This window comes from Mastigoproctus giganteus, chromosome 4 (genome assembly GCF_048544385.1).
Source record: "Mastigoproctus giganteus isolate SK-2022 chromosome 4, ASM4854438v1, whole genome shotgun sequence".
NCBI classification, from domain to species: domain Eukaryota; kingdom Metazoa; phylum Arthropoda; class Arachnida; order Uropygi; family Thelyphonidae; genus Mastigoproctus; species Mastigoproctus giganteus.
The window spans coordinates 129,649,347-129,665,085 of NC_143578.1; the positions used below are offsets into that span (position 1 = coordinate 129,649,347).

Sequence of the window (15,739 nt, forward strand, 5' to 3'; positions counted from 1 at the left end):
GGTACGCTATGATCAGCATTTAAGAGAAGGATCATCTTGGACTGGTAGACTTAATAGGAAACTCAGCGATTAGGTTAAAACTGCTGCGGAAGCCAGAAAGAGCTTTATTTGAATAACAGAACCTGAAAAAAAAAAAAAACTGGGTAAGAAATAGTAAGGCCATATAGTGGGAGGAAGCAAATATTTTTTTTTTCTGCATCAACCAAAATAAATAATTTAAATAAATGAATATTAATATAAATATAATATTCATATTACTCCCACATTCCATTCCCACAAAGAAATCAACAGTTGTAGACGAGATTATAAATATGGTAATACGTGGAAGTTCTAAAAAAATTCTTGTGTGTGAACTCAGAGGAATGAATACCGATTATCCAGAAATAACTTGATTTCTGCGCGTGTATGACGAAGAAACCTTACGAATGCAGCGATGATTCAACTGGCAGAAGCTATAAGCTGGGGTTTTCCTGTGTTTATTAGTCAGTGGATAAGGATACTGACAGATGCTTATTTGGTAATTTGAGCGATAAATTTTAAAGCTAAGGACAAGGACAGCGTAAACTACATCTACGTAAGACTTCAACACGTAAAGTTATCTAATTCATTTGGACCAGGCTAAAATTAATCGGCAAGACACAAAGCTTTAGATTACAGGCCTGATGTAGCTGAGTGGTCAAGTGTGTGGACACGCGTTTGGGTTTTTAAATTAAATTTAAGTTTAAATGCGTTTAAATTTATCCAGCAATTCTTTAATGACCCCAAATGGGTCATTAAAGTATTGGTGGATAAATTTAAAGCCATAACTTATCCAGTTCTTTTGCTGTTGGAATATGGGCATCAGCCGCCGCTATCACACTAAACCTATGTATACAGCAGAGTATTTGCTCTTAAAATAGGCAACTAGAGAGCATAACCTCCCCCCCCCCAGCTTCACACTACAACTGTAGCTCAAGAATTACACATCCAAAGGCTTACAATGCTAATACAACACTGTTCCTCAACAATAACAGTCACTCACTAATGGTATCATCGCTGGACCGTCATTCTGGGAACCCTATGGTTGGCGAATCCTCCATGTTTCCTGCGCTCTGGTTATCACAGAATTGCTTTCATCTAGCGGACAGATTTATTTCCCCACCAAATACTACTGCAAATGTAAAATTTAGACGCTGACTTCAGTGAACTAGTCACTGATAGTTTATCGTAATTCATTCCTGTTACAAGTCTTTCCTTTGCAAAAGGACCTCCTAAAGAATTCCTGTCTGTCCAACTTATTTCATTTCATGCATCGTCATGGATCGCTTTTTCTCACCATGGTAACTTCAGTGAATCGTGCTGGTGACAAACCACAATAGGCATCCCGAAAAGAATGATTCAACGACATAGAAAAAGATGCTCAATACGGACTTGGCAGCTTTTGATCGAATTTCCTTTATATATATTAGCGAATGCCCAATCAACTACATCAATAATCAGTATGTGACTCTAAACTGTATTGAACGGACACTTAACGTGCGTATTTAAATGTTCTTAGGGGTATTTGTCGCAATAATCAAAGTTTCTTTGCAGGTTGTGGAGAAAGTGGTGCCAACAGAATCAGTAGGTGTCGTGTGCAGGGTGAACGGGAAATACCAGGTGGTGGAGTACAGCGAGATCTCTCTGGATACAGCGCGAAGACGGAACCAGGATGGGAAGCTGACCTTCAACGCCGGAAACATCTGTAACCACTTCTTCACTTTGGATTTCTTGCAGTCCATCGGAAAGTAAGTTCACTTAAATAATCATTACAAAAACAGTTTCATAAGCGTGGTGAATGCACTCGGATTTTTTTTTTTAGATGAAGATGAAATTTTTTTTTTAGATGAGGAAGATGCAAAATAATTTTAGCACTACCCTTTACTACCCAAAAACTTCTAACTTTACTTTTACAGTCTTAAGAAACTTATGTATCTAAATTTAAAAAGAAAATTCGTACAGAGCAACAAAAGCTAATTTAAAATCTGTGAAATCATACATTTTGTTTTATTAACAACTTTCGTGTATGAAGGTTCCGTACATATTTCTTCAGAGTTATCCTCTTGCTATAATTTGAAATTCTTGTCCATCAGCATTGACTTTCACACCAGAAAAACAGTTCATTTAAATATCCGCACCAATATAAGAATTCCAGGAGAGATTTTAGACGCGGGTGTTTCTCGATAGATTTGCAGGAGCCTTTGTGTCCAGCGGACAACATGTTGCTTGGCGAGGATAATTTGGCCGGACTGTGGTCTACACAACTTTTTTTTTTCTCTCTCTCTCTCTGAGGGAAAGGGAAATAAAACTGTAAGCACTCATCTGTCCAGATCAGCCAGCGACTTTGACACGAATGTCTTACCTCCTGTAACTCAGAATGAATAGAAAAGCGTCAGTATGTGTGTGTGGAATCTTCTTTGCAATTACTAAAGCCTTGTATTCTATTTATAGGCACCAAATCGAGCTACTCAAACTGAGCGACTGCTCAGTCAGGTGCTTCAGTTCCCCTGACGTTCTGCAGCCATTTGGTGATTGAAGGCCCCTTCGGGCAGAAAACGAGCTGTGTATTTTTATTGTCATCCCCAAATCGAAGAAACCATCACTCTCTCTCCTCCCCACTGAAGGAGGCGCGAGATAACGGCAGGTGCGATATTCATGCACGAGTATTACCGGCTGCAACGAATCAGATCGAGGGAATTCTTTCGTGTCACAATCGGGAAAATTTCCAATCGATCCTGTTGATGAATGGCATCGTCGGTGACCAGCCACAGGGTTGGCAGTTGATAGCGGGATGCTACAATTTATAAACGATGCGAACGAAAGGAGAAAGAACATTCATCAGAGACATCAATTAATTGAAATGTTCACCATGGCCACTGAATCGAAGTCCAAAGGCGATAGGGAAATTTCAGCTTAATTAACAATTGCATATTTGCCTCTGGGCTTACACGCGTAATCAACCAAATTGAATGGGAGTTGCTAAACAGATTGCTTTTACTATAATTTAGGTTCATTATTACCGCCTCCATCCGGAAGGAAGTCATCATTAGATCTGAATTTCACATATTTCAGCTAACAAAATTGAATCATACTGGGCGGATGTAAATCTAATAAGCGAGTTGTGAATATGAATATCGCTAAAATATAGACAACAAAGACTTTCTAAATATTAAGCTGTGGCTTTCCAAATACAAAATAAGCTGACCTACGTGAATATAGGAATTCAAAATATATATTAACTACAGTTTAGTATATTAAAATTAAAAAAAAAAAAAACCTCGATTAATTCAAAAACTAACCTGCTATTTTCTTCGGAAAGACACAGCCACACACTATAGTTTCGATCCCAAATGTGGCGGGAGATTTGACCCTCAGAATGATGGCTGATGATACGAAGATTTAGGGAGAACGAAGGTCTGTGCATAATTTTTGCTGAACAAAGGAGCAGAAGGAACGAAGTGTCAATGTCAAGACAATCTTAATTCCCTCGATTCTATTGTCACTGGAGATGAGTGTTGGGCGTTGCAGTACTACCCATTACCAATGGGTAGTACTGCAACGTACTGGTACATAAAAATCATTACCAATGCCCAAAGAGTTTCCTTTATAGAAGTTCAGGATCAAGACGATTGAGATAATGTTTTTCGATAATAAACCATGATCTGCATCTTGTGTAGTTCAAAAGGAATTTGTATCTGAAGGGGAAGAGAGTTGGTGCTTCAAAGACTATTGAAGCTCTTCTCCTGGGTGAGGCCGTAATTTCGAGGGAAAGATAGTTGGTTTTTTAGATCAACCATTCACCCCACTCTCCCGATCTAGCAACAACAGATTTCTTCCTCGTTCCCAAGGTGAAAACTGCGCTCAAAGGAAATTTCAGGATGTTGAGGATATAGAGAAAAAACGTTAAACTGTGGACACCTTCGCTGAATATTTTTAGAACGGTGTTAATAAGTGCATTCACTCAGGAAGTGATTACTTTGAATAAAAATAAAACCATTTTAGAGTTCTTTAGGTGTTAAAACTGCCGCCTGGGGGTTGACATTGCATTGCAAAAATAGTAAAGCAATCATAGCGACAGCTCATGATATAAGAGGTCGCTATCTTTTGTCAAGCAAATTTTTTTGATTACTTTATTGGAGAGTAAAGTGTGTTTAGGGTCTAACGGCACCAGGGGTTTCCCCCATCTCCGTGTAGTATACATTGTCATGTGTTACGGTACACTGTAAAGGCCAGAGATTTAAAAGTTTATGGATATTGTGGGGTGTAGTGTCGTGTACAGTTGTTCATCTGGCCATTTAACCGCTGGACCTCTGCTGAGGCCCAACGTTGCCCACACGAACTCTCCAATAAAATGTGTTAAAGTCCATTAATTTCTCAGTTACTGGAGATAAACGACAATCTCCTTTCCGCTACCTTTTCAATTTAGGACTATCAACGAACCAATCATTTTTCATTCCAAAACTTCTCGCCTTTGAGATCCATCCAGGATTAGGCACCACGCATTCATAAGTACATACTGCCAAAAGTACTCAGACACCCCGATAATTTGGGGGAAATGAACTGTGTCTGCCGTCTGCGTATAAAAAGCAAAAATAATAACTGTAAATAATCCAAGTAATTTAATATTATAAAGGTTTAATATATATTATATACTAAACCTTTTGTGTTAATAAATATCATCGGCTCACAGTGCTGTTCCTTTGGAATTAAAAATGCGATTTTTCTGAGGATCCTCTAGTTTTTTTTAATTGGCTGGCATTAATTCTGTACGCAAATGAAGCGATTGCCTGAGGGCGCCACTTGTGCGCGACTCAATGTTTAATTATACATAACATAAACAATGGACTCCATTCTCGCCTTAGCCAACAAAATGGCTAGGCCAGTGAAGTAACAGAAGGCAGAATATCGTAGAAAATAAAACATTACAAATATTTTATGAAAATAAAATATTAAAAATATTTTTTGTCTACGATAGCATAGCCAGTTATGATTAAAATATCACACACATTTTGGAGATCCTCGATTTTCTGCTCAACCGTAAGATCAATCATAATTCTAGTTTTTTCAAGCCTGTTTTCTCTCTTATCATCTTAAATTTGTTTCTCTTTAATCGAATCGTGTAGTTTTGTTTCATTTATTTTAAAAACCTCCTTAAAGAATCTGCAGACCTTGGAGTTCTTGCATATGGCAACGATTTAAAATTTTTGTTGAAATCAGAACTTCAGATACAAAAACATTAGTTGTTTTTTTTCATATCTGGTTTTAGATAAGTTTGAATACCTGAAAAATTAAGATAGTTAAGTCACAGCATTACTTTTTGTCGATTCGAGAAAACAGACATTGTAATTTCACATACTCCAAGTGACTTCTGAACCAAATCCTTTATGGGTTCCGCATTAGCCGTTTTGTAGTAATCACTTTTAAAAGCGCATGCTACAAATATGAATTTCAAACAATAACCGCGCACGCGTAGCAGCAAATTCGCACTTTATCCAAATATATATTGATGGATCTAAAACTGACGTTGCTGTGGGTTCAGCATCAGTCTTTCCTACATTTTCCATATATACATCGCTGCTGAATTGTACGCAATTAAATTATCAGCATTTTTCGCACATTCAGGTCATAATTTTCACCGAATCCCTGAGTGCAGTAATTGCCCTGAAATAGAAATGTTCTCTAGGCATCCTGTTATGAAACAAATCAAATCTCGGTTGGTTCAACATAATGCAACTTGACAATATCAGTGAAGTTCTGTTAGATGCTAAAGCGCACACTACAATTCCTGATAATGAATTTGCAGATCAGTCTGCCAAACACCTACTCAGCCAGTATTATATGCAAACATGGGTCCCATAAACATCAGATCATACATCTGTCAACTAACAAGTACGCCACTCTCAGACCAACAATAAACTGTTTCACTTAAATATGAACCACAACTATGTAACCCTAGTTTTCGAAAGAATCGGTATGAAATTGTTCTTATCAGAACACGAATTAGTCACATCCATCAGACGCACCTCCTCTTATGGAGGAAGACCCTTCATATTCACTCTTCCCCCTGTTAACGGTGAAGCACATCCTCTTAGACTGTCTATATTACCAGACTGACAGGACCTGTAGTCTGTATCTTTGTGGAATATATCTGAGCCATCAGCACTCCATACCTCATAAGATATAACGTCAACTTGATTGAATTATTCAGTTACTTGAAAAGAATTCATCTATATGATAGCTTTTAATTAATAGTAACTTTATTACCACAATGTCGCATGCGTTTGTGGACTACTTCAGTCCTGCCAGGTGTAAAACATGAGATCAATAGAAAGAAAACTATAGTGTACAAACAACGTCAGAAATCAATGGGCCCAAAAATGAACTTAGAATATCAGTGCAGAAGAAAATTTGTGTACAATGCTGTAGAATACAACAGCATACACAATTAGATGAGCACTAGGTAGAGAACCCTCCATCCAGATCCCAAATCAACCAAGAATAAGATTGCCAGGCTTTTATCCTCGACCAGAAGTCGACCATCAAGGAACACATCAAACAATTATGAACAAATTGCGTTAAGCATCTAAATATTCTCAGACACCTATCAACAACGGCATGGGGAGCAGACAGGTTCACCTTACTAAACCTATATAAAGCAATAGTCAGATCAAAAATAGGAGCACACGTATGACTTAGCAAAAAAAAAGTTTCCTTAGGTGTTTCGATCCAATTCTACCATAATGCTCTTCTTATAATAACAGGAGCCTTCCACACATTTACATACAGCTTGTATGCACAAGTTAACGAACTACCACTTCCATTAGAACGCTGAAATTTCACTCTGTTAGGCATACGAAGTATGATCTCTTCCAGACGATCCTACTTGGACAACCCATTTTTCTCTTGAAATGGGAACACATACATACATATAGAAGCAATCAGTACTTCATTCAACTATTAAGCACTCGTCTCCAAGAAATTTTTACAACATAGTATCGATAATGTAGCAGAAATACCGAAGAAAATATTACCATGGATAAGCCAAATTTACAACACAAAATCACTTTCATGTACAAATCACTTCCAACAACCACAGAGAACAATTTTCGGATTAAGTACCAATCTATACAGATTTGTCGAAATTAGAGAGAATTCCACTGTTAATTTTTGCTGGATTCCAGGGCATACAATGCCCTGCAAGTTTAAAAATGGGAATATCCCTCACATCCGCGTTTCACAATTGCATCTTTAAAAAATAACGAGTTAAGATGCATCTGAAATGCTGGGAATCATCAAAAGTCTACTCGTGACTTAAGACTTATTAAAGATATCTTTCCTTTCCGACTGAAAGAAGTCAATATACGTCTTTAAGGTTTTGCGTAGTATTTTGTTTGCTTTGAACATTTCTAACAAAATATTCGAAGAACACATGTTTTCCATATTTCTTTAAAATCAAAATGTAAGTTCACACCTTTTTTTTGTTTTTTTATCAATTGCGATTAATGTTTTTAGATCCTTCGATTAATTACCGTACAGTTTTTTTTTTTTTTTTTTTTTCATTTCTTCATAAATTAGCGATCAAGCTAGAAATATGTGAATATATATCTCTTGTGGGTCTTTATTTGAGTTGCCAGTTTTATTTCCAATAGTGTTCAGACACACGCTTTCTGCATCACTGTGTTTATGTTAATGCATACTGGGAATGCTCAGTTGAATTGCTGGGTATATCTCATGAGCAGACAGACTTGTTTTCAGAATTATTTATGCATGAATACCGACTTACATTCCCTCCACCCCTTCCCAATTTCTATCATCCAGTGTCTGTTGTCTGAGACATAACCCGTATATCTTTATCGCCGCGATTATATTTGATGCAGACGTTGGTACATAAGCGGGGTGAGCGAATTGCATCAGACACTCCAAAGGACACACCCTGTGATGCTTTCAAAATAAATTTCCCTAGCGATCAACAGTTGTGAGAGAGAGAGAGAGAGAGAGAGAGAGAGAGAGAGAGAGAGAGAGAGAGAGAGAGCATTACACAAATGAGAATATGAATAAAACAGACTACTGGGACTGGGTGTAAAGGTGGACGAGGAGAGAAAGGTGGGTATCAGATACGAAACTATTTGGTAGCAAAACAGATTGAGTGATACAATATAAGATGCCTTCGCTCTTATATTGCTCACTACACACGATACTGCAATACTGCAGCTGCATTACAGTTTTCAACTAGGTTGAAACTATTCTCCGTGAAAGGATAGTGGTTTCACCATTTGTCACTCGTTTGAAAAAGTATAGGTTCGAAGATTGTACTAATTCTCCAAGGGCTCCTTCAGTTATGGCTGAAGCTGATATCAGGCAGAAGGGACCAGGTTTTCTCATGAATTATTCCAGACTTTTCTACCCGCACAACACTCAAATAAGCTCGTTAATACACACTGGGTTGGTGACACAATACACTGGCAAACCATTCAGGGAATACAAAATTTATTTATTTATTTGACTTGCTTATTTATTCGTAGACATTCGAAACGAAGGCTTTAAATGTGTCAAGGTCAATAAAATCAGGGCCGTGGCAAATGATGCGGCAAGCTTACACAGAATCAGCAAAAAAAAAAAAAAAACAACTCCCATTGCACGTATTCATTCCCTCCAGTAGTTGCTCTAGTTTATTTAAGCTATCAACTTCCACAACAGATGGAAGTTTGTTCCAGCAATCAAATACCCGCTGGCTAAAAGCAAACTTTCACAATTTGAATTTGTGGTGCCCCCTCATATGTATGGTCTGAGTAAGAGGAAGATCCCATAAGCATTGACCTTGCTCAATCCATTCAGTCTTAAACACCTCAATCAGATCATCGGGATAATAGGCACTCTCGCAAGTGCCTAGTATCCGGACGCTGCAATTTGCAAAACTGAAGACTTTCTTGCTAAGAGCACCCCTTTGTTCCCCTCACCAATCTCGTTGCCCTTTTCTGTACTCGTTTCAGCAGCTTTACATCCTTTCTAAAATGAGGCCTCCAGAGTATACAGTACTCAAGGTGTGACCTGATCATTGCCTTATACAATGATATAATCACCTCCTGCTCCCTGCTAGACAAATTCCTGTGTATCATTGACAAGACACAATGAGCTATCCTGGCAGCATGTCTGCATTGCTCAGAGAACTTTATATCTGACTGCACAAATACCCCCACGTCTTTTTCATTTTACACTACTCTGAATGTATTAATCACACAGTTGGTACATTACTCTGGGATTACTGATACCCATATTCATCAATGTTAAACTTCAATTACAACTTTTGTAGATCCTGTTGCTGTAGCTTACTCTCATTATTGTAATTAACCACTCTGCCATCTGCTGTACTCGTATCATCTGAAAACTTAAGACATTAAGCCTGATTGCCTTCATCAATATCATTGATAAATATAGAAAACAACAATGGGCCCAACACCACACCCTGGGGAGACTCCACTAATAGCATTAGTCCACGAAGAGCAGCGTCCATGGATTGTCACTCTGTCATCTCTCACTCAACTATCCATTGTAGCAACTTACCCTTAATGCTACAGTGCTCCAATTTCTACAGCAAGCTTTTGTGTGCGACAGTATCAAAAGCTTTCCTGAAATCAAAGTATATAATATCAAAAATATTTTTTGCATCCAGCTCCTTTGAATGAATTTGATCAAACCCGTGCTGAAGTATAATTGCCACTTTGTCTAGATGATCCTGCAATGCTTCTGTAACCAGTGACTCCATTGTTTTCCCTGGAAAAGAAGTTAAACTTAACAAGTCAGTAATTACTCGTGTCATCCTTTGATTCCTCTTTAGGAATTGGGGATACATTTTTACATCTCCAGTCTGTGGGAAACTCCCCCGAATCCAAGGTTCTCTCATAATTATGGCTAAGGATTTGCTTATTTCCCTTCGCTGCCTCCCTTAATATAACTGGATAGATCCATCCACCCTGGGTGCCTTTCTTATGCTTAACTTCAACAATTTCTCTTCCACTTTACTCAATTTTTACAAAATCATTTAGCTCCCTGTTAGTTTGATAAACTTATGAGAATAGTCGTCTAATAAATGGACAAAAGGCTTGCTAACCTGTGAGTGACCAACCTTCAAGTGTCAGTCGATATCTGGAAAGTTAAAATCCTTCCATTATAAGACATTCTCATCTACTGGCCCACTCTTTCTCTGTACAGCTGTTCGTTGTACTCTTCCTTGGGCCTATAACACAATCCTACTCCCATTTTTGCTTTACTGCTGTAGTCTTAGGCATGATTTTCGTTTAAATTCAGTATATTTCAAAATATGCACCTGTTATGCTATGAAATTTACGTTATTAATTATAAATAATTAAATTTTGAGTGTTCTTATGGATACGCCAGTTACGTAGCAATAATTCTACCAAGTTTGCGTTATCTGTATTAGCCTATACCGTTACGCTTGAAAGTTGTAAGTTAATTATAATATATAACAAAATTATGCAACTAACGCCAACCTAAGTGATTCGAACTTTAGAGCTACCTGTTTACCACAATTAAAAAAATTAAATTTCCCACTATTCACTCTAGAACCATAAGGATGTTGGCGAATTCGAACGATACAAAGCTTCTACTCATAAGCAGTAATTTACAAAATCTCTGGCTAAAATAACCAGCGTGACTGGGACTATAAAGCCACTTATAGAGTACGATTTAATGACCATTAGGTCAATAAAGCACCAAAATTCTTCAAAAACTATCCGTTTCCTGGAGCTGAAAACTCTTTGACTAGCGCACGGATACCCTCATCCTCGAATTGAAATAACACACTTAGAAGTGGAGAGATGAGAACCGGATAAGGGAATATAAACGAAGTTCTTATAAATGACAAAAAAAGCTCTGATGGTTAATATAAATTGAGATACTGCTCAGTTTGATAAACGAACAGTACTATTCATAGTTGAAGTGGCGCTGGTGGCACCAGCTGTATGCTAGCTAAATTAGTGCGCTATTAAAATTAATTAATAAGGTTTTCGGGAGTGTTGCTCAAAAAGAAGTTATATTTTAGATAAAATAAGTGTGGGTGAGTGATAGGTTAAGATTTGGGACCTAAAGGTAGTTTTATTTTGCGGACTGTGAACTTTTTTAAAATGGCTATCATTATGTTCGGACATAGGAAATTTGAAGGTCATTACATTTTTAAGGAACTATAATCAGTCACTGGGAATTCTTAGTAGAATAGTTGTGCTACCTGATAACTTTGATGTTGAGGTTTTCAGGATACCAAATTGTATTTAAAAATACTCGCGTGTTGCTGAGTTATACATTATTGGTATTTTCAAGGTCACAGTAATTCTACAGAGTCAGCCATTTGGATAGTTTCCAGGAGATAAAAGAACTACAGCAGTGCCACCTGCTTGTTCAGTGGTGACTAGAAATTCGGTATAAATTGCGTAAAATTATTAAATTGTGACATTACGAGAAGCTTCATCACTGAATAAGAGCTACTCTATTTATATGGCTGCGGCAGGTTTAGTAGATCGGCAGCTTAAATCCCAAGCCTGGATAAATGGTGAGGGTTGACGTCAGGAAGGGCATCCGGTCGTAAAAATCATGCCAAAACCAATAGATGTGTTCCGGTTAAGAAGTTAATCCAACTAGAGAAGAAGAGGGTGTGAATTGGGAACATATAATGTGGGAAAAGACGAATAAGAAGACTATTCATAGTTGAACTGAGTAGTTCGTTTAGATCAGTTGTTGAAAACTACGTACGTCTAGATATCAGCTATTACCACTCTATTTAAATCTTCTCAACTCAGTATGTAGATGGGCCAATTTGTAATATATTATTAACAGCTGGCCCGATGGCATCAGCAAAACTTCTTTCGGGGACGGGGTGTGGAAATAGTCCAACAAACCATTAAAAATCTAAGAAGTAGCATGACCGAGTACGCGTGTAATCCCAACTTCCTAGAAATGATTTTTGTTTTTTGCGCTGTTATGTTCCATCGTGCTGGATTATTCAGATCTATTGTGAGTGCTGAATACGAATGGAGCATTAATTTTGCTATCACGTCTGGTTTCTGAGAAAAATTAAAGATTTTCTTTTTATATTCCGGCCACACGTCAGAGTAGTTTACAACTAATCATTTTAATAATAAATGCAGTTAATGATTTTATTCGTAAATCCAGTGGGCTTGAATCCCGCAAACGCAACTCCACTAACCACTTTATATTCCTTCTTTTATCTTTGCGTCATTAAGTCCATGAAATGTTTCAAATGTTTGAAAATACGTCGTTCATGGGCAACCGCTTTTAGAACTTTGTTTCACTGATCCTAATTGGATAGAAAGAGGGAAAAATAAATGTTCTTCTCAACTAGTAATGCATGGTTAAGTTTCTTTTGTCCATCCAGGAACGTACGCTGTTCGAGAGTACTGGTTCTTGGCACTATAATGGGCAATTTCTTGGTACTGCCCCCTCCCCCCATTCACACAGCAAAGCAAAATTTTGTGAAACCAAGTTGTAGACCCAATAAAGTGCAACCGCTTTCAGATCGAAATAAAATTACCAGCTATATTTTGTGTAATTTTTTTTTTGAGAAGGAATTTCATATTTTTGTAGGTTTCTCTCTAACCGATGCCTGTCCTGTTGGTATAGTTGGATAGATATTTCATTATGTAACAGCATGACCTTTGAACAATGCAGTGCGTAAAAAAGCCTCCAGAGTTATGCTTGCGCCCCAGTGCATCCATTAAGTTACACTGGTATGCAAAACTTAAAGACCAGTCAGGTTTTCACCTGTAGCTTCTCATAGGAGTGGCCTGGATATGGGAAAAGCATACCAAAGGAACCTCGTGAGGTACAGAAATGAAGGAAACAAAATGGTACAGAGGGACTTTATTCAAAAATAGCAACATAGCACTGGCTGCCATGATACAGATGCATCACTGTCAAAGATGGAACAAAGGGAAGAGGTGGTCCTCAGTAGGAGGTATAGCCACCCCTAATGTCGATGGAGGCTTTGCACCGCCTATCCATAATACTTAGAACAATGTTGTTAAGTTCTTGCGGTAACATCGTCCATTCCTCTGTCAGCGCCATCTTCAGCTGGTGTACATTTTCTGGTGGGTGTGGACGTGCCGCTAGGCGTCTTCGATGCGACTTAGATCGGTTGAACGGGCAGGCCAATCCATACAAACAATGTCCTCACATTTCCAAAGTATATCAACAGCTGCAGTGTGATGGGGTGTGGAGATATCATCCATAAACACGAACTCAGGGCCAATGGCACCTCGGAACAGACGCACGTGGGGAATGATTACCTCAGTAAAGTAGCGTGCACCGGTTACAGTACCGCCTTCCAGTATCTAGAGTTGTGTACGTCCATCCAAGATAACGCCTCCCCAGACGAAAACACCTCGACCGCCATATCGATCCCTTTCAGCGATGTTTGCGAGGTGATACCGTGTGCCAACCTCTCGCCAGATTAGCTGACCTCCAGAATCGACTCTCATCAGTAGAGTATCTTAAGTAAAGATTTTGTGGTTGTAACCTTTAGAAATAGTGTTGGTCCTTAAATTTTGCACACAAGTGTATTAGTATGACTGCAGAAAGTGAGATTTCCCACCATAGAGAAAACTGCATTAAATCCTTTAGGTGGTTACGATATGCAAATATGTTGTTTCAAGTTCCATCCCTAAAATATAGAACTCAAAAGTTAATCTCGAATCAGGTCATTAGTTACACTTGAAGAATTAAATGAGATCTACACTCTGAAGTTGGTATATATTTCTCCCCCTCGTTGGGCACTTTCGTCCCCATGTTTGAGGAGGCTTTCACTTGGCATATCATCCGATGAAACATTGGCCGCATTGGGATTATTGAATCTTCTTACTTTTAGAACAAAGCCAATGGCCTTTGTTAAACAAAAGTAGCAGCTTTCAAAATGGAATGTTATTTTTTTTTTTTTTTGTTCTTGGCATATCGTTGGCATTGAAGATAGTATACATATCATTTTTCCACTTAACTCCATCCCCCCCCCCCTCCTTTAAATTGTCTCGCTACATAACAGGGGCCCAATGTTTATCTTGATTTCCTTTCCTATTTTACAGCCAAAACGCAGATCATAACCTTTCTTGAAAATGGTGCGTTATACCTTCATGGGACCCAAGGCAAAATGGAATTTGGGGGACCCATCTAAAGAAAAAACTAATAAAGAACACTTTTAATTTAATTTTATTGAGAAAAACAAATTATGACATAAGAACTAAATATAAAATTTCATCAAAATCGGTAAAATCATAATCTTCAAGTAAAGTTCATTGATCTTGGCAGGTAGAAAGTTCAGTTTCCGATTAAAATCACTTAAAAAATACAGAGTGAGCATAAAGACTTTCCTTGATTAAGAAAAATTGTAAGTGTTATATGAGTCATAACGAAGGCCAATGCTTAGTGTTTTTTGCACTGTACCAGGTGGACGACTTATGTAGCACTACAATCGATACAATCTCCAGTATCGATTGCGATGTATCCATTGTAGTAATAGCAGCGCTGCCTAGATGGTCCACAGATTGTGCAACTGTACAGTGCAAAAAACTAAGCATTGGCTTCTAAGTTAATTTTTCTTAATCGGAGAAGGACTCTTTATTCTCGCCCTGTATTACTTAAAACAGTGATTTTTGGCCCACCCCTCTGATCGGGACCCCTAGGCAGATGTCTTTTTTTGCCTATAGGATAACGTGCCCCTACTTCTTCATAGAATACTGAAGTTTCAAATGCAAATTTCTTATTATTCTGAATGTACAGCTTTTAATATAAAATAACTAATATTCTTCAAAAATCTGACGTCATAGGAATATTTTAAGTCATTTTTATATTCAGGAAGGAAAAAGTTTTAACTTTACCAGGGGAGGGGACTTCTTTACATTCTGTGCATTTACAGTGCTACTAGTGAATTTGCTAACCTTATATTTTGTTTCTTTTTTTCTCTCTAAGATGTGTTTTAAGCAAAAGTACAATAATTTAACTCTTACTTTTTTCTCGTCATAGCGGCAAAGATCTGAAATATCACATAGCAAAGAAGAAAATCCCATACACGAACAGCGATGGACAGTTCATCATCCCAACCAAACCGAATGGGATAAAACTGGAGAAGTTTGTGTTCGACGTGTTTGAATTTTCGGAGTAAGTACTTTTCAATAACTTCAGTTATGTTTTATATTTGTGTGATACTATAAATTATAGTCTAATAATCACGGATTATTAGACTATAGGACTAAAGATTCCCAAAAGGACCTCCTGTACCACTGATGCATACTATTCATCAGTGGTAGCTTTACATAATAATAATAATAATAATAATCTGTCTTTGAGAAATCTGGGCTGGAATTATCCTCTTGATTTGGGCCTACGCAAATTTCGCGTTGGTAATATTATTTGTGATTCAGGTGTGAGCAGTCGCATTAGCTCCTAGTACTGGGACTAGCGTGAAACGGCCATGAACAATGTGGAATTGATAGGTTTTTTTCGTGCAAATATTCAGCTACTCGAAACCACTCTATTGATCTGTATTTTGTCTTCATTCTTGAAGAGTTTCAAACCCCTAGAGTGCATCACCGTTCCATGTAAGTATTATTGCTCCTACTTCTTCCACTTGAGATTTTAAAGTCAGCGAGGAACGGTTTGAATGAAAAATTCATCTGTTTTTCGATGGGATGCTTCCCCCCCC

At 37.9% G+C, this 15,739-nt stretch overlaps 1 protein-coding gene across 1 annotated transcript in view; it reads left to right on the forward strand.

Annotated features, from left to right (window-relative positions):
• Window positions 1-15,739, forward strand: part of mmy (UDP-N-acetylglucosamine pyrophosphorylase mmy) — a 95,827-nt gene that overhangs the window by 54,548 nt on the left and 25,540 nt on the right. Inside the window, exons 6-7 of the mRNA XM_090372921.1 lie at window positions 1,573-1,766; window positions 15,061-15,195. Coding sequence (XP_090229047.1) covers window positions 1,573-1,766; window positions 15,061-15,195 — 329 coding nt within the window. The remainder of the gene's footprint in view (window positions 1-1,572; window positions 1,767-15,060; window positions 15,196-15,739) is intronic.